Source organism: Lacerta agilis, chromosome 17, assembly GCF_009819535.1.
Source record: "Lacerta agilis isolate rLacAgi1 chromosome 17, rLacAgi1.pri, whole genome shotgun sequence".
Classification (NCBI taxonomy): Eukaryota; Metazoa; Chordata; class Lepidosauria; order Squamata; family Lacertidae; genus Lacerta; species Lacerta agilis.
Genome location: NC_046328.1, coordinates 32,413,630 through 32,436,135, shown reverse-complemented (window position 1 = coordinate 32,436,135; position 22,506 = coordinate 32,413,630). Strand labels below are relative to the sequence as shown.

Here is a 22,506-nt window from a genome sequence, read left to right as displayed (position 1 = left end):
TGAAGCATGGGAGTTAAAGACAAGAAAAGCATATAAAAATGGTCACTAGCACAGAGTCCTATAATCAGTGTTGGAAAGCACTCCCAAGGGTCATCCAGTCCAACCCCGGCCATGGAGGAATCTCAACTAAAGTACAGTATCTGTGACTGATGGCCATCCAGCCTCTGCTTAAAACCCTCCAAGGAAGAGAGCCCACAACCACCTTAGCATGTATTTGCTTTCCCCTGTGTATCTTATGTAATCCTTCCCATCAAGCTCTGAGACAGGCCAGTATTCCTGCAAAGGGGGGGGGGGATGAAGAATTGGGGCTGGAGAGCACAGCATGTGGGCTTGCTGGTTTCCCACTTGCTCTTTCAGAAAGGCCTGGTTCCTCCAGGGTATATTGTGCCTGCCTTTGTAAATCCACTTACTGAGAAAGATGACCATGGTGGAGGCTAAAACAGCGAAGATGGTGAAGAGGAGGACCTGGTAGGAGCCCACAAGCTGCTTGACAAGGCCAGCTTCAGCACACTGATCTAGGAGGAGAGGCAAGACCTGTCTGCTCTGGGCTGGTGCACGATATTATGCCCTGTGACCGTACAGATGAAGGCAAAGGCCTCCGTTCATGGCTTGACTGCTATGGTCCTTACCAAACAAATGCCTGTCTGGCAGTGCCCGCATTAACACAGCGGCCCTCTGGCCTGTAAGGGTGCAGGAGAGGTTGACGAAGACAGGTGCTGCCATCTGCTGGAGGGATGTGAGGTTGACCACGCTGACTGGGAAGACGACAAGCCCGGGCATGTCCACCAGATGGAAGGGGCGTCCCACTTGGATCACTGGGGAGCTGGGCTGGGCCTTGGCAGGAAGGACAGGGAAAGTTGAGTCATTAGGAAAACGACAACAAAACAGAGCAGCAATGCAAAGGGGTCTGTTGCTTTGTCGCAGCAACAACAGTGGCTTGTGGCACCTTAAGAGACAGACCAGGATCTACACAGGATTAGCTTTTATGGACTAGATCTGCCTTAAGCAGCCGCAAGGACCCTTGTTCTCACTTGGCAAGGTGTCTCTGCATATCTTGCATTCTCCCTTAGCGGAGGACGTTATTATAATACTCCTTGTCTACTGAAAAATCAAAGCTGGGATGGATCTGCTTGTCTCTAAGGTGCCCCGAGACTTAAGTTTTTAATTGCAAGCTCTACACAATTGCCACCACTGAGCAACAGGTTTGCTTCCTTTATAGTCCAGAAATGACCAGCCTCCTGTTGTTTCAGATAAGGTGTACATGCTCCCAAACCTATGGCTTGTATCCAATGTCAGTCCTACTCAGAGTAGAGCCATAGAAACTGATCAGTGTGACTAACTTAAGCCCATTCATTTAAATATATTTGTTCCAAGGAGAACTTAGCTGGATACCAGCCCATATATCACTGCTATTAAGTTGAATCCATCTTCCCAATTTCCATCTTGCCGCTTCCTCCCCAAGGAGCACATGGTGGCAAACAGAATTAAATATAAAACATCCTTTAAACAAAATTAAGAACATCTAGAAATGTTCTGAAAGGGTCACATAAACTCCCAACTATTGATTTCAAGGTTGCCGGGAACAGTATATTTCAGCCACCAGATGCCTAGGTAAACAGGCGTGTTTTTAACTTCCTCCTGAATGTTAAAAAGTGAGGTAGATTGACATGCCTCACCAGGGAGGGCATTCTGTAAAGGGGGAGCCACCAGTAAGAAGGCCCTGTAATGGGTCAGTGCTAACTGGGCAATTTGCTGCTGGCTTGTAGGGCCTGAGATAATTGAAATGATGCATGCAACTCCTTGCTCTTCATAACCATACACGTAGACCAGGCGTGGGGAACCTTATTATCCCGAAATGGACCCCTTATTCAAAGGCTGGTTGTAATGTGGACCAATGCTATAAGCATCCCTTATACACCCAGCAGATGGGAGAGCCTCTCCTGCACGTCCCAGAGATCTCAGAAGCCAGTGGTGCAGTCATCTGGAGCAGGGCTTTTAATGTGGATGCTGCATCCTGAGTCTCCGACTTGCCTCTGTTTCTTCAGTCACTCGCCTTGCCCCCAGCACCACGATTTCTCTGCTCAGCTCTGTGCTGCTGAAGACCACTTCGGATTGGTTGATGTAAAAGGCAGGCAGAAAGGGCACCGAGAGCCTCTGTGTCCCCTCTGGGCTCTGGTCGCTGAGGAGGGAGGCCGTCACGTACACTGAGCCCGCAGCAGTGCTCAGGGCCAGCAGGTCAGCTTCTGGCTGGTCTTTCACTGTGATGATGCAGGCGTAGAGACCTTGAGTTTGGGAAGAGGGAAACCAGATAGGGAGCTGCCCTGTGGTCCACCTTGCTCAGCACTGTCTACACCAGGCATGGGAAAACTTGGTCTGAACTACGATTCCCATCAGCCCCTGCAAGATTGGCTCAGTGGCCAGGGGTGATGGGAGTTGTAGTTCAGCAACATTTGGAGCACTACAGGTCCCGCCCCCCCCCAACTAGTTTACACTGAATAGCTACAGTTCTCCAGGGTTTCAGATGGGGAACACTCACAGCCCTTCTTGGGATTGAATTTGGGACTTTCTGCAGATGTTCTACTCCTGGGCTGTGGCCCTTCCTTCTAAGGTTCCAGTCCTCAATGTTCTAAATACAGGGCTGATTTAAGTAGGAAATTGAGAAGCTGTCATACTGAGTCAGGCTATTTCAGACAGGGGTTCTTTCGCAGCCCTACCTAGAGATGCCATTAGGGATTGAATCTGACCTTCTACTTGCCAAGCAGATGCAGAGCCCTGAGCTATAGCATGCCTGGGAATGTTTTTAACTTACAATATATTCCTATGGGCAAAACAGAGGTGATGGTAGTGAGCTAGGATCGGGAAGTCCCTGATGCAAATCTTGCCTGGGGCATAAATCTCACTACAGGGCCATGGGTAAGTAATTCTCAGTCTCCCATGACATCTGAAATATGGGAGGGGGTGTGGAAATAATACTGATTGATTTTACAGTGGGGTAGGGAATCTTTGGTCCACCAGATGCTTCAGTACTTCAGCTGCCATCACCATAACCCCTGGTCACTGGCCATGCCTGCTGGGGACGATGGGAGCCAGAGCCGTCTCATCCATAGAGGCCGGTGGCGCGGCGCGCCAGGGCGCAGGGCACCCCAGGGGCGCCCCCGCGAGCCCACCGGCATACCGGGCTCCCCCTCCCCAACCCGCCCCTGCCCCCACGGGCAGGCGGGCACTCGCGCGCCGGCGGGCGGGCGGGCTGTAAGCCGCCCGCCCTCGCCTCCCGGAGCCCCAGCTGGAGCGCTGAAGCGGCGCGGGGCTTTGCGCGACCTTCCAGCACTCCAGCTGGGGCTCTGGGAGGCGAGGGCGGCCGGCTTGCAGCCCGCCCGCCCTCCCGCCGGTGCGCGAGCGCCTGCCCGCCCGCCCCTCATCCTCCACCCGCCGGAGCGCGGGCGCCCGCTCCAACGCCACGCCTCTCATCCCCGCTCGCCCACCCCCCCTCCCGGAGAGGCGGCAGGCTGGGGGCGCCGAGGGATCGCTGCGCCAGGGCGGCCGATCCCTCTAAGACGGGCCTGATGGGAGCATCTATAGGGCTGCAGCTTCCTCACCTCGCTGTTGGAGCTTATGAGACAGGGGTGGATGTGTGCAAGGCTGTTAAAGCTGAAAAGGTTTTAAATGGCGAGATAAAAACATTGGCCAGGTTACTGTCAGAGGAGATGCCATGCCTCTGACTCTTCCTCCGCTACCTTTATCAGTGTAGAACGCAGACCGGGCATGAAAGATCCTCTGTGCTGGGATGTCCAGGAACATCATGCTGAACTCCACCTGACAGGTCAGGTGAGATTCTGGGGAAAGCAGGTCTGCGATGGCACGAAGCTGGACAGAACTGCAAGGACCTGAAGGGATAAAAGGAGACAAGGGTGTGATGATGGAATAAAGGGACATGGTGCCCTGTGGATTGTCCTCAGGCTGCTGGTGGTGGTCAGGAAACAGAAGCTAGAACCATGCACAATTTGGCTTGAAACCAGACATGGGGAGGATGAACCCAACTGAAGGAAGCAAAAACTTAGAAATTGGAAAGGAGATCTGCTCTTTCTTTTATTACCTAAGCAGTACAGTACAGTGGTACCTCGGGTTACATACGCTTCAGGTTAGACGCTTCACGTTACATACTCCGCTAACCCAGAAATAACGCTTCAGGTTAAGAACTTTGCTTCAGGATAATAACAGAAATCGTGCTCTGGTGGCGCAGCAGCAGCAGGAAGTTTCATTAGCTAAAGTGGTGCTTCAGGTTAAGAACAGTTTCAGGTTAAGAACGGACCTCCGGAACGATTTAAGTACGTAACTAGAGGTACCACTTTACTGGAAAAGGAGGACAAGCCATGCCTTTGCTATGTTCTGAAGCAGGAGGGGGATCCCCAAGTGAATAAGAGGCGTACAAAATTGTAACTAGCTAGAAAAGCTTTTCTCCCTCATCATACTAGAACTCGGGGGCCGTCCAATGTAGCTGAATGTTGGAAGATCAGGAGAGACAAAAGCAAGATCCTTTTCACATAGTGCACAGTTAAAACTATGGGAGTTGCTTCCACAAGGAGAAAGGGCTGGACAGCTTCAACACAGGATGAGACAACGCCATGGAGGTGTAATGCTACCAACCGCTGCTGGCCACAATGGTTGTGTTCCTCCTCCGCTGTCGGAGGAATTTGCTTATCCTGTAACATGCATACAGGTGCAGGACATTCCTCTGGGCACCCAGCAAACCACCTTAAAGAGGAAAGAAACTGGCACTTTCAAAAGCGAGAATGAGTGGTGGCTGAGGGGACATGCGGCTGTTCCTCGCAACGTCACCTCTAATCCATCCAGGGTGGACAGATTTATTTTCCTACTTGGACTGAGCATTTGCTCTTCCCAGTGTGCGCCCCATTAACAGTGGGTGGGGGCGAAGTGGCTGTGCCTTCCATCCTACCTCGGAGGGTTGTTTTAGTGTCACTTGTGCTGATGAAAACCCGGAACTCAGAGGAGTTTGGAGTGTTGGTCAGGTACTGTTTGGGACCGAGGTGAAGGCTGAGTCTGGAGGAGCCCCCGATGACAACCTGGAAAGAGCAAAATGGTGACCGCAGAAGGGTTTCGGAAGCGGCTGTTTGCTAGCGGGAATTCACTGCCCAAGCAAGATGGGGTGGCTTGGGCCTAACTTTGATTTTTAAAAAGCATCAGTTGGGCAGTGCATGTTGTCAATCAACTCGAGTGGCAAGTCAATGGTTTCTCAGTTTTTAAGTCCATGCTCCCAGGAGGCCTTTCACTCCCTGAAACGACTCTGTTCCCTCTTCCCACGCTTACCCTCGTGGCTAGAAATGCCTCCCATGATGCCTGCGTGATGGTGCTGCCTCCTTTTTCTGGTTCTTACCTCTCGGTAAGTTTTCACTATCCCTGGGATATCGTGGAAGACGGTGGCCTTCCCAGCGTGCTTTGCGAAGGCCGCTCCGCTCAACGTGTCCATCTCAAGGAGGTCACTTGGAGTGATTTGCCATGTCCCAGGTTCCCCTAAAGAAAAGGGGGGGGGCGGAAATGCTGTTGCATCTGTGTTCGAGGATTCCGTGGGAATAATAAGGCATGTTGGCCCAGTTGGTCAGGGCTCCAGGCTAATGCTTAATTTTTTTATTCATCCATCCCAGAAAGAAATAAAAACACGAGGCAGAATATGAAGCAGCGAGTGAAGGCAGTGGAAGATGGACACGAGAAAGGTCAAATTAAATAACTTTTACTCTCTTAAGGAAAACATTTCTTTGTATGCCCGAGGCATACAAAATAAAAGCCATGACACCAAAGGGAAAAAAGGACTGGGAGGGAAGAGGAAAATAAACTCAGACACTGTTTCTTAGGGAACAGCTCTGCGCTGAGCACTGTATTTAATTTACTCTGGGATGGTCAAGTCTTCATTTTGTTTCAAAAGCAAATGGTGTTAATGGCCTGGAGGAATTGTGGAGTTGGAAGGGACCACAAGGATCTATAGTCCAAACCCTGCAATGCAGGAATCTTTCTCTCAACAGGGGGGGGGGGCTTGAACCCATGACCCTGGGATTAAGATTCTCATGCTCTATTGACTATAATGCAAGTAAGCAGTCCTCTAATATTTTACACAGTGGATAAAAGCAAAGACAGTTGTCATCAAATAAACTGCAATAGCTTCAAATTCCCAAGCCATTGGATGTAAAAAAATGTGTTCTATTATAGGAAAGATGGATGAAACCACCATGCGTTCATTTATATGGCAATGTTTCTCACCACCACCAAACACAGTGCTAAAAGAAAGATGCAACCCGACAAGCTACTCTGTGTTGGGAGCTAGGATCCCTGGATCACTTGCTACTGACAAGGAGCCCTGATAGGCTAGTCCCGGGAATCACAATTATTCTCTTGGCTTCCTCGTGTGGGATCCCCTCACACCACTGGAAGCCACCACTGGAAGGACTGTCTGACACTGTGTCTCGTTAAGTGCTCGGCTGACCGAGATGGGTGCAGGCAGATCTCTCCTCCTTCAGATTGCAGACAAACCCACGGGAATGAAGGGTGCTTTTTATTTAAGCCACTTTACGCACCAAGTCGCAAAGAATGCAGCTTGTGTTTCTTCACTGAGAGCAGCCCCTTCCGAAGTTCGCACGGGGCTGTTTTGAGGGTCACCGAGTAGAGAGAGAGAGAGAGAGAGAGTCCAGGCTGGGTGTGTGTTTTTATAGGAGGGGACAAGGGATGCTTGGCATTCCAGCAGATGCTCTCTGGGTTACTCTTTTGTCCTGAAGACGTGACCGAGGCTTAATTTGCGGTGCTTTGCTGAAGGCACAGCAGCCATAAAACAGCAGCCGATGAACCAGAGGCTGCCTCCATTATGCATCAAGGCATTTTAAGAACAGCAGTAAGAAAAGGAACCCTCCACCACCCCCAGCCTGGCTGCCCTGGCCCCATTGCGAAGCATAGATGGGAAAGCAGTAAAGCCCTGTGGTGGGAATCAGCAATGGGGGAGAAGGACTGGGAGTGATGAGATGAGGCTTCTTTTGAGTCACGGCCAAGGGGACCCCCGCTAGGTTCCAGGCAGGGGAGGGCTAATCCATCCATTTCCGTTCCTCTTTATTTTTCCAATCTTGAAGTTCAGTTCCCCACAATTGGGAAAAAAGTCCTCATGCAAATCCACCAGCATTTTAGTGCTAATTTCTCCTACTGATACACACATTTTGTATGCGATTTTGCTTAAGGTACTCGTTTCTTTTGCAAAGCAACTTTCCCTGAAACAATGCAATTTTTGTTATTTACACTAATATGCACACGCTTCACGCTGCTCTTTGCATTTCTTGGACACCTCACTTGGCTGGAGAACCACACTGCAAGGTTTGGAAAAGCCATATCCTGAAGGACGGCTGCTTTCTTTTCGGGTTTCCTGCGTTGTTTCAGAAAGGCTAGTGGTTTGTTAAGGCAGAGCTACAATCCCTGCACCCTGAAGAAACTAGAGTGTCCAGGATTCTCCAGGACCGTTAAAGCAAGAGAAAAGTTCTGTGGGTGTGATTACAATGAAGCTCCATGCATGGGGATGGGGTCAGAAGCAGTTCCAGGTCAAAGGGCAGACCTTTCAGCTAAGCAGAGCTCTGGCAGTTGGGAGAAGGTTGGTTGCATTTGATTGAGTGATTGGTTGTTATTTCTAAGCCACTTTTCATTCAGATGAATCTCAAGGTGGCTTACAAACAATAAATAACAATAACCACATAACACTACAAAGACAGCATGAATCATGTAAAATAATTAACAAACCATCAATGAAGCTATCTATAAAAAGCTATGAACTAAACAGCAACTAAAAACGAGCTAAAACATCACCATTTTGGCAAAAGGCATATTATATGGTTAACAAATTAATCAAATTCCTGCTGAATTTCAGTTCCTTTTCCTTAAGAATGCATGAAGAGCACTTCAGGATCAGGCCAGTGGCCCATATAGTCAAGCATCCAGTTCTCTCAGTGGCCAATCAGATGATCCAAAAGGAACCCCGCAAGCAGGACCTGAGCACAAGAGCAATGATCCCTTCCTGGGGTTTCCAGTAACTGCTAGTTAAACGCATTACTGACCATTGAGGCAGAAGGTATCCTCATCCTCCCTAAATTTGAGTAATCTTTTAAAGCAACCCACGTTGGCAGCCATCACTGCACCCTGTGGGGAGGACCTTCCCTAGTTCAGCTATGTGCTGAACAATTCAAAGTGTTGGTGCTGACCTTTAAAGCCCTAAACGGCCTCGGTCCTGTATACCTGAAGGAGCGTCTCCACCCCCATCGTTCAACCCGGGCACTGAGATCCAGTGCCGAGGGCCTTCTGGCGGTTCCCTCACTGCAAGAAGTGAGGTTACAGGGAACCAGACAGAGGGCCTTCTTGGTAGTGGCGCCCACCCTGCGGAACACCCTTCCATCAGATGTCAAGGAAATATGCAGCTATCCTATTTTTAAAAGACACCTGAAGGCAGCTCTGTTTAGGGAAGTTTTTAATATTTAATGCTGTATTGTTTTAACACTTGATTGGGAGCCGCCCAGAGTGGCTGGGGAAACTCAGCCAGATGGGCGGGGTACAAATAATAATAATAATAATAATAATAATAATAATAATAATAATGTTATCTGCCCTCAACTTCTCTCTAACTTCCAGGAGGCAGCAACGGTGGCTGGAGACCAGCCCACTGACCTTCTTGGTTGACGAGAGGCGTGCTGAAACACACCACATCTCCCATGGCAAGCGGCTCGGAAATGTTCGGCTCGATGGCGTGCTCCACCGGGACAGGGATATAATCCGCCATGCCCGGGTGCTTCTCGTCCCAAACGCCCACCAGGGTCACCCCCCTGTTCACAGCCTGGGCGACGTAAGTGTAATTCTTGTTGCTAGGTCGGATGAGCAGCAGGTCATCTCTGGGGGAACAAAGCAAAAAAATTGACCCTGTGAGGTGTGTGTCAAGCAGGGATACTGCAGGGTAGGGTTCCCCAAACTTGGCCAACACGGTCACTGGTGCCTTCTGCTCTGTGGACCACCAAGAGATCAGCTAGGAATTTGATGGATACCGTGTAGCCTGTGTGGGCTGGGACTCTGAATGAATATGTTAGAGTGGTACATTAAAAATGAATAAAATGAGTATGTTCTAAAGCAGGGTGGGGACAAAAGGTAGATCAGGGCCTACTGGTATATATCCAGGAGATCTGAAGTATTCTGACAAGGATTTATCATTCCCAGTAGGAACAGGAGGGCTCAGTGCCACAAAGGACTTTATCACACCTCCGGCTAGTTCACAAGCTTCAGATGTTCCTGGATTGTCTAGCCACAAGTTGTTCAGTTGGAACACTAAAATTTACTCTCTATAGGGCTGCCTACAGAGTGCAGTTCCTTGGGAAGAGGGACTGACTGACTTTTAAACCACTGTCGGAACTGGAGCTCTGCGAGGCAAATAGGGAGATCTCCTAACACTTCTCAGCACTCTTAACTACAGTCCCCAGGATTCTTTGGGGGAAAGCTGTGGGTGTTTAAAGTTGCACCGTTGCACTTTAAATGTATGGTGTGAGCGTGGTCATTATTGCAGCAAGAATTTACTTCTACACCGCTTGTTCGTTACCCGGGTGAGGGAACGCGTTTGAAATAAAACACGGAACCAAGAGAAATAAAAAGCCCAAGAGATTCAGTAAGAACGCGATTAAACTACCACGCAGTAGGACGGCCCAACTTAAAAGTGGTTGTATCCTGTACTTAAAAGTCGCCTCAATTGGGCCGCATTCACGCCATACATTTATTTAAAGCACTATGGTGCTACTTTAAACAGTCATGGCTTCTCCCAAAGGATTTTGGGAACTGCAGGGCACTGATGCTGCTAGGAGACCCCTATTCCCCTCACAGAGCTACAGTTCCCAAAGTTCCCTGATAAGAGGCTCCGACTGTTAAACCACCCTGGGAGGGAAATGTGTGTGTGTGTACGCAGGGTTTCCTAACAACTCTCGGCACCCTAAACAAACTACAGCTCCCAGGATTCTTTGGGTCTGTTTCCTTTAAATGTACCAAGCAGATGAAGCCCTGGTCATATAGGATGGATATGACTTAAGATGTGATCCCAACATTTATCCTGACCATTGTGATGACTGCGCCTGCGTACTTTGTTGCATGAACACACCCTGGACCACAGAAGTGGCCGATGTTCAAGTTCCCAATCCAAATAGGACAGACGACTTTCCACAAGATGGGAGAGTGGCAATTTCCCAAGCAAGCCATGCCCACGATGCGGCACGCAGCCCTTTCCCAAGCGTGCCTTCCTGAGCCGCACCTGTTCAAGGCCAGTTGAAGCTGGGTGCTCTGGGCGTGGAACCTCTCCCCGGCACTGTCGTAGAACTCAACGGCGAGGGTGAGGGACATGCCCAGGGGAAACGCATGCAGGGGCACCCGGCTGGCCGTGTAGAGCTTGGGGGCGCTGCTCAACCGCAGGTAGGACACCGGGGCCACCTGGGAGGGGGGGGGAGAGGAAAGGATGTGTCGGTTTTTTCCTTTTCAATCACCACACCTGGAGACTTCAAATTGATTCATCTCAAATACACTTGTAAGGCAAGCAAATGCCACTTGTAGCCAAACAGATACATGTGGCATAAAAGTGTACATAAGAACTGCGCATAAAAAACAGAAGTTTGACCAATACAATGAAAAAGCAGAATCTTAGATCTCAAGGGAGGCCACACGGCCTTGTCTAAGCTGAGCAGCCTTCACTGTGAATTCAGTTGTATTAAGCACTGCAGACCTATCCGAACCAGAGAAGAGATCTTCTCCATATCACTGAGGGTTGAACTGAAGACAAACAGTGCTCTTTACTATCCCATCTGTTGTCCTACCTACCAACATCTGGAAGTGGTCCTCATTAAGCAAGCTGGCAGATGCTCCAGCGCTTTAGTGCGACATTCTGAACTTTTTGCAAGACGTGTACCTCATCTTGCCATCTGCTTCGCTCCCCAGCAACTTTATAATACAAGAAGAGCCTGCCGGATTGGGCCAATGGCCCATCTATAGTCCAGCCCCCTGTTCTCACAAGGGGAAACCTTAAAGCAGAACCCGAACACACAAGCAATTCTCTCTTCCTGCAGTTTCCAACAACTGGCATTCAGAAATTTCACCTGCTCCGAATGTGGAGGTAGAGCATAGCCATTGTGGTTGGCAGTCCTCAACTTAGCAACTGTCCTTATCCAGCACTGCATTCTCCCCTTCAGTCTTCCAGCCCCTGCCCACAGCGTTCAGGGACTTCCTACCTTGGAGCATTTGCAGAATCCACAGCAGCCACTACCACCTCTTCCCAGAGCCTCCCTTACCCGCACTCCAGTGATGACAGTCTGGTTGACGCCAAAGAGTTCCAAGGCTGTCACCTCCAGCACCGCAGTGCCTGTGACAGCTCCTGCCTTGAGGAGGCCGTGCCTGTTCTCCTCGATGACAGAGGAGTTGGGGAAGCACTGCAGGATCTGAGCGTTCACAAAGGCCGCCCCGTCCCTAAGAGAGAAAAGAAGAGTCACCATCCCTTCTCTTTGGGCTGGCAGGTGGACGGGGTTGGACGAGTTATGTTTTATAGCCCAAGGTGGGTGCACAGGCTAGAAGGCAACTGCCACAAAGGATGGAGGGGCTGTCAGATTTAGAGTGGACTACGCAATTTTGGCAGGCATCCCATTATCTGCACTTTCCAGAAGCGACTGGGAGACATTTTGTTCTGACAAGCTTTGCCAACTGGATTGTCTCTGCCATGGGGTGTCTACTTTGTACTGCTTTTTAATCTATCTGCTGCTGTCCAGTTTTTCAGCTGTGCTTATTGTATTTTGCACACCACCTTCAGATATACATGTGGAAGGCAATCAATTAACCAACCACCAACCAACCAATCGAAATCAACTTACTCAATCCTAGCTGGAAGGTGGGATTATTTACCCAGCAGAGAGAGGGACAGTGTGTGCCAGGGTCGCTGAGAGGGGTGGATAACATCATGCTGGGGCTATATCTGGCCTGCAGGTGGAGGAGGGAGGTGTCCCGCACCCCCTGCCTTAAGGCAAGCAAAAACATGATGGAGTATAGAATGACCGACCCCCCAAACTGGAGACATTTTGAAAGCAGAAGATTTGCTGCAAATTAGCATCTCTGTAGTGCTTCTACTTCTTCAAGTTAATAGTGGAATCTTTGTCTTTGCTCCCCATCATCATCGCTACCACCCACCTGCCACTTACCCCCTTTCCCTGCCCTACCTGTTTGTGAGTAACTTGAGCTGCGAGTTCATGGACATCAGAATTTGCTCTGCGGAGCACTCTGGGGAGAAGAGCTGCAGTTTATCAAAGACCTGTAAGGGACAGAGCAAGGATCCTGCAGGCAGAAGGAAGGGCTGGGAAGCGCCCCTGCTTTTAACGTTAACGGCTGGTATGGCATGGCCAGACGCAGCAGAGGACTATCAGCAGTAAAAGAGGACAAGGCTGCCTGAAGGGGGCGCTTACTAGTATCTGCACTTCATCTGAGAGCTCGGATAGGTGTCCTTCAAACTGCCCAGCATCCGGGTCTGAAGCCTGCACCGTGACTTGGATGCTTGTCCGCCCAGCTGCCTTTGTGTGCAAGACCATGGCAAAGTTACTTTCCGGAATAAGCTGCAGGGAAACCTGGGAGAGAAGAGAAGGAGCTGCAGGCTTCCTGGAGAGAAGGGATGGGTGGATCCAGCGGTTCCGTGTGTCTATTGAGAATGGTGGGGTGGAAGGCAAGGAGCCCAACAGTAGGTGGCGCCGGAACCAATGAGAGGCAGCGGTTTTGTCCTCCGCTCTCCTCTCTGTTGAATTCTACAAGGGCAACAATGAGACTAAGGACAGGGGCGTCGCTGGGGAGGGGCGGTGGGGGCGGTACGCCCCCAGTGACAGGGTGAGCAGCGGCGGGTGGGGGTGACAAGCGGCGGCCCCTCCCGCCACTCCCACGCGCCGCCGCTCCCTCCGTCACCCCGGGAGCAGCAGCACACGGATGGGGTGCTTCTGCCACTTTTTTTCGGCGGGGGGGGGCGACCAGCGAGGGGGGTTGTCACGCTTGTCACCCCCTCCTCGCTGGTCACCACCCCCCGCCGAAAAAACCGCAGGGGGGGGGAAGCCTGGAAAGGAAGCAGAGCAGGCGCGTTTAAGCGCCGCTCTGCTTCTTTTTCCGCTTTCCGCCGCTTTTTTCGGCGGGGGGGGGGCCCCGACCAGCGAGGTGGGGGTCACGCTTGTCACCCCCTCCTCGCTGGTCACCACCCCCGCCGAAAAAACCGCGGGGGGGGGAGCCTGGAAAGGAAGCAGAGCAGGCGCGTTTAAGCGCCGCTCTGCTTCTTTTTCCGCTTTCCGCCGCTTTTTTTCGGCGGGGGGGGGCCCGACCAGCGAGGTGGGGGTCACCCTTGTCACCCCCTCCTCGCTGGTCACCACCCCCCCGCCGAAAAAAAGCCTCGGAAAGGGGGAAATCCCCCCTTTCTGTATACACGTGCGTCGTGCCCCTCCCCCAGCAGCGCAGAGGCTAGCGACGCCACTGACTAAGGAGGAAGCTGCCAGGGAGAGCACCTGCCCCCCTGTATTAGCTGTAGGTATGAAATCAAGTGGGGACTGGCTGAGGTTCAGTAGGACTAACGTTGGATGCAACCCACAGTGGCTGAGAGTTGAAGTGCACCCATACCTCTGAGTGTCTGGGAAGGAGGTCCAGGACATCCCGCTTGCTCATCGCCCAGTGGAACGTCAGCGCTGGGTCGGCATTCCCAAAGGAGAATGGAGTCAAAGTGCTGGTCAGGCCAACGACATAAACAGGCATCTACAAAGGAAAGCGTCACTCGTTACTTCCCAGCTTTTGGTCCTCTCAGGGCAAGAGACATGTCCTACCAAGGAGACCAACACATGTATGCTGCCTCAAGGGAGGCCTGGTCCCTTATATCCCTGCCCAATCACAGAGCTCTTTGGGCGGAGTCACTGTTATGGTCCCCGCATGGGTCAGATGCACAAGCTCATATCCACCAGCAGCCTTGCATCCAGTATTGTGGAACCCAATTCTCTGGAACTCCCTCTCAGCTGAGAGGCAGCTCAGACAGACCTCCTCCTCTGTTGAGCTTCCAGCACCTACCAAATTTTTTTTTTCTTTTTAACAACCAGCAAGCATTTTAATGAAACTTCTTTTTAAAAAGTTATTGTATTGTTGTTTTACCTGTATGACACCTAAAGATGGTTGCAATTAAGTGGCAGGTAGTTGAAAAAATGAAATAAGCATTAGGAGGACTGTCCTAACACACAAGAGACGTATGACGTGGAACAGGATGACTCTGGAAGTGGTGAGCTCTCGTTCCAGGAGATCAGCCTTTCTGCTCCCCCTTGTTTAACTTAATTCCAGCAAGCTTTTTAACTCTTTTTTTAAAAATGTATTGGGTCCCCTGTACACCGCTTAGAGACAACTGCAATTTGCAAAATGCAATTTGTTGAAGTGAAATAATACAAATTGGGGTGGGATCCTTAACATGGGCTCAGTTCAAGAGGGAGAAGTCAGTCCTGTCTGTCTGTCTCTCGGTTGCATGCAATGCTAGTCCTACACCGGGGAGGGACACTGACATTAAGAGACGTGACTCTGAGTAGAACTTAGTTGGCTACAACCTTATATATCCACAGAGAAGATGTCCATTGGTGATTATAGGGCAGACCTACCTTGGTCCCCGTAATGAGCCTGGTGGCAGGAGCGTGGATTCTTATCGCTCGCAGCTGAACAACTTCCAGGTCTACTTGGTCCTGGTTGGGGAAAGGCAGAAGAAAGACCATAAGAAAAGGCACAGTTTGCCCAAGATTACCCAGCTGGGGGGGGGGGGCTCCTCTGCGGCAGGCTGCCAAGTGGAGTGGCAGCCATTGGGGGAGCCATGTGCGCCCCACACTTGGTATCTGTGAAGTTCCAGGAGCAACAAACAGAAAACACTATGGAGCACCTGCCAAATCAGATGCAAATCAGACGGCAACCTTCTGGGGACCTTGTGGCAGCGGTGGGCGGAGCCAGAAGCAAGACTGGATGGAGCAACAAATAGGAAGGGGGGTGTATGTGTGTGTAGAAACTAGCCTACTGTACAAAAAGATGTAATTTGCGTTCATTGATCTGCCTGCTTTTGCTTCTGGCCACACCTCCTACTGAAATACTGTCCCCAGGAGGTTACCAATAAGGAAAAGGTTTCCCATCCCTTTCCTTTTGTGTGGGTGGCATGTTTTAATGTAGTAGTTTGTAAAAAAAAAAAAAAAGAACTGTGCTTTGGATTTTTTTAATGCTGGTTTTATTTTATGTATGTGTTTGTTTTTTTGCTTTAAATATTGTAAGTCGCTTGTGTTGCTAAGGCAAAAGAAGCAACTAATACATTTAATAAATAATAATAATAATAATTCAAGCTCCAAGCTGCTGTTTCTCACACACTTACCCCAGCACAGCAATAACCTCAGACCCTACACCGTTCGGCAAATGAACAGCTCACTCAGGAGACCACCCACAGTCATGAAATGAACTTAGGGCCCCACTATATTCAACACAAAAAACAGTGTCAATTTGTTGTTGACTATTGACAGCTGGACATATGGAGACTGGAGGAGGTGCTAGGTGCCTCATGGTTTCAAAGGGAGGGGAAACAAATGGTGAAAGCAGTCAAAGGATTCAGATTACAAAGCAGCAAGTGAGCTGAAGGAGGAAGTACCTGTGAAAAGACAATGACTTTTCCTGTGTCTTCGTTGACAGCCCGAATAGTCCCAAGGATTGTGGCTGTGCCCACAGCCTTGGCCAGGACCTGCCCCACTCCGTTAACTGTGGCCACAGACTGGTTGCTGATAGAGAAGTGAATGAGGGACTGGGGCTGTGGGCCGCCCTCTGACATCACCTGCAGCAGATCGGAAGAACAAGGCAGAAGCATCCTGGATCCTGACATCACTCTGCCACCAGCTGGGAACAACCCCCCCTCCCCCTCCAGTCTATCACAGAGAGGATCCTGGCCGACATTAGGAGTGGGGAAACCTCAGATTAGAGGGGTCTACTTTACAGGATCCCACAACCTACCAATCAAACCCAGGCGTAAAAGACAATTAGACCACACCCCCACACCATATGTTCAAGAAACATGGCTTCCCCCAAAGTGTCCTGGAAATGGTAGTTTAGCCCTCCTAGTCATACAATTTCCAGCACCCTTAACAAACTACTGTCCCAAACCTTCTTTGTGGGAGGTCATGTGCTTTTAATGTATGTCATGTACCAGAATCCCTACTGTTTGCTGCAGATATGACAGGCGGCTAGGAAGGGGTGATAAAAGTGGTAAATTTTTAAACAGAGAAACTGATTAACCATGCAAAATCAATTCTAGGCAGTTTGCTAATGAATTTATAACTGAATTAACGGAGAGAACAAGCAGGCCTGCCCTCCCTGTGTAGTTATCTAAACCGGTGATGAAAGGGCAGAAAAAACTCTGCTTTACAAGCAGAAAGGAGTGAAAGTTCTAGGTAAGGCAGGGACAGGGAGTATGTGGCCCTCCATAAATGATGTTGGACTCCAGCCCCCAATGGCTGGGGCTGTTAGGAGTTGGAGTCCAACAGCATCAGGAGGGTCACTGTTCTCCCCATCCCTGTTCGTGGTAGCAGCGCTGTATAGGAGACATTTCAGGACCCGGGAGAGCTCCCAAGGAAAGGAGGTGGTACTAGATCAAGGTCATAACCCAGTAGCAAGGATTAGGGGCAAGGAGGAGGTTCTCCACAACCTTGGATAGCTCCCAGAGGAAAACCTTTGGTACTGGGAAGAACACAGGTCTAAAAATGTAGTCCAGTCTACACTATACATTTATAGTAGTACCATAGTACTTTAAACAGCCATGGCTTCCTCAAAAAAATCCTGGGAACTGTCATTTGTTAAGGCTGCTGGAAGTTGTTAGGAGATTCCCCTCTTCCTCCCCCAGAGCTACAATTTCCAGAGTGACTTACCAAACAATCCCTTTACTCAGGGAACTCTGGGGATTGCAGCTCTGTAAGGGAGAACAGGGGGTCTCCTAACAACTCCCAGCACTCTTAACAAACCACAGTATCCAAAATGCTTTGAGGAGCTGTTTTAAGGAGTATAATACTTCTTTAAATGTATAGTACAGATGGAGCCTGGATCTGCTCTCCTCCAGTGGAAACATGGATTGCATCAACTGACATGGTCCTGTAGACGCAGTGACTCATCTCAGGGTAACCTATGCCATGGAAAGAAGGAAGGAAGGAAGGGTGGGTGGGAGATGGGCATAGCCAATAGGATGGTTTCATCCAACTGATACTCTGAACTTACCTGCATCATGTTGTGTGGAATGAGGGTTATTTTCTCTGGGATGAGCTTGAATGGTGGGAAGACCTTGCAAAACAAAACAGCAGTCAAATTTGGCCACGTGGGAATTGAGGCTATCTTTAAACACACACACACACACACACACACACACACACACACACTTGACCAGCCTCCCCCAATCTGGCGTTGCTGAACTTTAATTGCCATCAGCCTCAGCCAGCACGGCCAGTGGTCAGGGATACTGGGAGTTGTAGTCCAGAACAACTATAACGCACCAGGCTGGGAGAAGGTTGTGCTATAGAGTCCATTATCTTTTCATTCAAATCTGCAGCCAGGGCCAAAGGAACATTTCACAGAACTTGCGCATGAAGTTCTTAACACCTCTGGTTCTAAAACCACAGGAGACATTTTTTTGCAAACCGTTTTTCCTGTGTGCCTAGGTTTTCTGACAGCCCAGTGGCTGCAATTCCTTACCTCCACTTTCCGAGGCGCCGAGGTGAATTTGATTCCCATTTTGTCCCAGGCCATGGCCACTAAACTTGTCTGCCCCACAGCCATGGCTCGGAGGACATAGACTTCGGAATAGTCACCCACTTCCTCCATTAGCCTGCAAGGAGAGGTTTGCTATGGTTGCATTTTGTCAAACCTGGGCAAGGGAGCGCACCAGGAAAGGCCAAGCAGATTTTAAGGCTGGTCTCTGGCACCCATCTTCACATTGCTGAACAGCTACTGTCCTGGGCATAACACTAGACAAATGATGGAGCTCACAAAAAAAAAGATCAGCTGCACAATGGCAAGAGTTTCACTACCTGGGATCAGCTCTGCCATTTGAAGTGTGGCTGCCATGGGAATAGCCTGTCAAACGTGCAACAGCCATCCCAGAGACACCGGGGGTCGAACCTGGGACCTTCTGCACTGCATCTGAGCTATGCTCCTTCTCTTAAAGACTAAAGCAGAATTCCAGACTTCATGGCTTTGAATAATGACCTGTTTTTAAAAGGAGGATTGGATGTCATCTTAGACCCCTGTTCCATCTAGTGCAGTATTTTCTACACTGGCCAGCAGCAGTTCTCAGGAGTTTTGGATGGAAGACATGCCTAGCCTGACTTCCTAAAAATCAAGTAAGATCCCACTCCTCACAGTTCTGAATAAAGAGCTGGATTAAAAAGGAATACTGGAATAAATATGCCGCATAAGAAACCAGTTTGTCTCACTTACTATTGCCTACACTGATTGGCAGGAACTCTCTAAGGTTTCAGGCAGGGGACGTTCCCAGCCCTGCCAGGAGATGCCATTGGGGATTTAACTTTTTAAAAAGGCAGACTGAGCTACAGCTCTTGCAGTTTCGACCACAAGTTTTGACACTGTGGACTTTCACTCCACAAAGCCAATGGGTCGGTTTTGTGGATTTCAACTGTATGGGTGCCTTGTGAGAGCAGGGAAGGAGAACACCTTGTGATTCCAAAGATGACCTATTAAGAAGCAGAATTCAAAGTATAGGAGATGTAGGGCACTCACGTCAGTGTGACAATGGGGGAGGCTGCCTTCAGCTGGAGCCCCATGTAGACAAAGTATTTACTCCGGAAAGGGTACCGGTGATGTCCCAGGACGCGCACGGAGACCAGCACGGATTTTCCGACCTCAATCTGGGGAAGAAGGCAGAGGGTTCCAGGGTGTCCTCAACTTGGATGGCTTCAAGAGAGGATTAGATAAGTTCACGGAGGAGAAGGCTGTCGAGGGTTACTAGCCATGATGGCGATGTTCTGACTCCCAATGGTTGGAGGCAGTGATGCTTCTGAATACCACTGCTGGAAACCGCAGGAGAGGGCTCTTGTGCTTGGATTCTTTTTTTTAACAAAATTTTATTAGCATTTTCATAATATAACACAAACCCAACCCCACACCTACAAATACAAAAACAAATACAAATACACATAAAGTCAGGATTTTTCTTCTTGCTTATATACCTTACACAAAAAAAAATTCTAGTTCTGAATCTTGACATTTGAATTCCCCCGCCTTTTCACCTTCGGTTTTAATTCAATATACTATTTCCTTAACAACTTTTTCCTATAAAAAGATTTAACTTTACTTAAAAAAAGAAAACATACTTATCTCAATCTTTGCATTATAACCTAAATCATAACCAAATATTCTTATAGCTAAACTTATTTCTTCTGTCCTTTATCATGCTGCTTTTAACTTAAAATTCAATATCTCCTTACTTAATTAAAATAAACTTGTAATTAACAGACTTCACACTCCGATTTCGGATACCATGGCAGACCATTTAAATTGTACATTTAGTACTTCAACCCACTCCCCCTCTATCCATTGTCTTTTCCTGTCTTTCTCCACAGCCAAATCTCCCTTTGTCTTCCTCTGAGTGTCCACAGATCCAGGCAACGTCCACAACAAACCCAGCATCGAGCCTCAGGGCGTTCCTCATCTCCAATCTGGGCTCTTCCGATTTTTTTCCTCCTTCTTCTTGTAAAAATCTTAATTCCATGTCCCTTGCCCCCGAGCTGCCACCTCGGGGTCTGGATATTGTAAATTTTCCCGTTTCAAGTTCCTTTTCCTGTCGGGTTCGCCCAGCCATTTCAGACCATTCTCCAAGCGCCCCTCCCAGCTCTTTGCCAAGGCTTGATTCCATTGTGTAAAACTTTTGAAAGGCCTCCTCTGTGGAAAGTACATCCTTTTTATGAATAATTCCACTCAAGACCTGTAGTTTCCGATTAAGCAATTCCATCTGCAAGATAGTGAGCATTTCCTCATCCCTTAAATCAGAGTTCGATGCCAGCGCAATCACAAAGTCCAGCATTTTAAGAGAGAGGGTGAGTATCAGATTTCAGTTCCTGTCTCTTCCTTCCTTTGTTTCAATTTTTTCCCACGACAAACCAAGTCGCCGCCATTTCTCCGAAGCCGGAGTATAAAGACCAAAACTTCAAACGGAGATATTTTTTCCCCAGTTAACCCCCGAAGGGAGATCTCAACAGACTCAGTTTTCAAATTCCAAGTACTTTCTATTGATTGTTGTAGCAGCAGTCACTTAAAGGGTTAATCTCTTTCCCCACTCGAAGGGAGGGAGGCGGGCTGCCTTTCTTCTTTCCCCCAGAGCGTTCCAGGAATACAAAGAGTCAATCAATTACTCACAGCCTCTGGGTTCTTATCAGCTCCTTAATGACAGGTAGAACTTAGACGCTCATCACAGGCTTTGCCGCCGCGTTTCCATCCCGGTTGGGGCATGTCCCCTATAGCCCGGCTCCGTCGTCCCTTCACCCCCACTCCCCCTTTACAGGGGGGGGGGCGGGGGAAGGGTTCGGAGCCACAACGGGCACAGCCGGGGAGCCCAGGGTGCGGGACACTCTTCCCGCACCCCAACCGGAGCCCCGCTATGCGGCTGCAGGGCTCCTGACCCCCGGGATGAACTGGGTGCTTCGCAGCCGAAGCAACCCACGACCACCCATAATGGCGTCCGCCGCCGGAAGTCCCTTGTGCTTGGATTCTGCCTGGGGGCTTCCCAGAGGAATCTGGTTGGTCTTTGTGAGACCAAGATGGTTTGATCCAGCAGGGCCCTTCTATCTTCTTAATGCAGCAGACACATCGGAAGCTGCCTTAGTCCATGTCAGACCATTGGTCCATCTAGCTCAGTAGACTGACTGGCAGTAGCTCTCTAGGGGTTTCAGGAAGAGCTGCCACCTGGCCCTACCTGGAGTTGCCACTGGGGAATGGGATGAAGGGCTGATGCTCAACCACTGAGCTGTGGTTCTTCTCACACACACCCCAGTGCCCCTCCAGATTTTGTTGGGATTCCAGCCCCCTCTGGAGGGGCCATGAGCGGAAAAGCAAGAGGACTGAGATGCGGAGTCAGACAAAGTGACATTCAGTGCGTGTGGCACAGGGACTGCGCTCCCCAAGGCTACAAGGTTTCCACCCGTCCCAATGCCAGGTGATGTATGTGTTCCTTTTGTAGCGGCCGTGTGCCAAGGGAAACCCACTCTCACAAATCTCTGCAAATCCAGGCTACACAGCCAGCGGCTGCTCATGCCCTCTGGCCAGCTTACGCATTACTCATCATACCTTATCAACAAGGTCCACTTCCAGCTCGTACATATTGGAGATGCGAAGGTAGGCTGTAGCAGGTCCCAGGAAGGCCAGGCACAGGTCATAGACCTCCAAGGTCAAAGAGCCAGGAAGGACAGGAACCACCTGCAAGGAAAGTGACAGGAGCAGTCACTTGCAGGATAAAGGTGACATCACTTATCAGGCTGTATGAGATGGCAGGGCCCTGATCCTTTGGCTTTTGAAATAAATCTGGTTACTACAGGAACTCTGTAAAGTAAGAAATTGTGTCAGAGCTGAATTTTTATTTTTGCCTCCTCCCTCCGAGTCCCTTTTCCTTTTGTGTTGTGTCTCTAAGATCAGAAGCCTGAGGCTGTGTTACCACTGATGCTTGCAAGTCCCCCTGAGAGTTATTTTTTGGCTGGAGAGCAGGGTTAATACTTTGTTTTACAAATATATAGACTGCTTAAACCAAAAGAAAAGAAAAGAAAAGAAAAGAAAAGAAAAGAAAAGAAAAGAAAAGAAAAGAAAAGAAAGCTGTCTAAGTGGATTACACAAAACAGTGTAAAATATTTATTGTTCAAAAGCAACAACTGATACGATGGGTAAGATGTAAATACAAGTATACACAATGAAAGCATATGCCTGAGTACGCTTTCCTAATAATATTTACAATTTTTGGTTTATTAAATCTGTATACCGCCCTGCATCCATAGATGTCAGGGCAGTTCACAACGTAATAATTAAAATAATTAAAATAATTAACAATAGCAATAATATGGAAGATGAGCCTATATATTATCAAACTAAGAGAAGGGGAAGAATAGGGGGCAGGAGATCCTGAAGCCCTAGCTTTCTCTCCTCATAAAGGCTCACAGAGCAACACACTCTGACACTCACCTGAATGGCGCTCTCTGTTTCTAGGTAAGTGATGTTCACCATCTCCTGTGCGCTGCTGTTGACAAGGAAGTATCCGGACCCTTCCACCAGCGCAAACACTTCCTAGGCAAAGCAGAAGGGGGGGGGGAAATATCCACACCAGGACCCCAAGACCGCTCTTTCAATGTTGCCACACAGAGCACTGGCTTACCTGGGGCTGCTCTGTTTTACTCAAAGTTCAGAGTT

The 22,506-nt window shown here is 49.3% G+C and overlaps 1 protein-coding gene across 2 annotated transcripts in view; it reads right to left on the bottom strand.

The window, feature by feature from the left end:
- The window catches only part of NUP210L (nucleoporin 210 like), a 41,204-nt gene that overhangs the window by 749 nt on the left and 17,949 nt on the right, over positions 1 to 22,506 (bottom strand). For both annotated transcript variants that reach the window (XM_033174952.1, XM_033174951.1), the window contains 19 exons: positions 22,282 to 22,383; positions 21,400 to 21,528; positions 18,838 to 18,965; positions 17,794 to 17,926; positions 17,323 to 17,385; positions 15,713 to 15,892; positions 14,694 to 14,774; positions 13,684 to 13,815; positions 12,501 to 12,659; positions 12,258 to 12,349; positions 11,343 to 11,517; positions 10,316 to 10,491; positions 8,701 to 8,921; positions 5,393 to 5,529; positions 4,955 to 5,081; positions 3,735 to 3,884; positions 2,032 to 2,282; positions 630 to 834; positions 411 to 515 (listed from right to left, as the gene is read on the bottom strand). In XM_033174952.1, the coding sequence (XP_033030843.1) occupies positions 411 to 515; positions 630 to 834; positions 2,032 to 2,282; positions 3,735 to 3,884; positions 4,955 to 5,081; positions 5,393 to 5,529; positions 8,701 to 8,921; positions 10,316 to 10,491; positions 11,343 to 11,517; positions 12,258 to 12,349; positions 12,501 to 12,659; positions 13,684 to 13,815; positions 14,694 to 14,774; positions 15,713 to 15,892; positions 17,323 to 17,385; positions 17,794 to 17,926; positions 18,838 to 18,965; positions 21,400 to 21,528; positions 22,282 to 22,383 (2,746 nt within the window). The remainder of the gene's footprint in view (positions 1 to 410; positions 516 to 629; positions 835 to 2,031; positions 2,283 to 3,734; positions 3,885 to 4,954; positions 5,082 to 5,392; positions 5,530 to 8,700; positions 8,922 to 10,315; positions 10,492 to 11,342; positions 11,518 to 12,257; positions 12,350 to 12,500; positions 12,660 to 13,683; positions 13,816 to 14,693; positions 14,775 to 15,712; positions 15,893 to 17,322; positions 17,386 to 17,793; positions 17,927 to 18,837; positions 18,966 to 21,399; positions 21,529 to 22,281; positions 22,384 to 22,506) is intronic.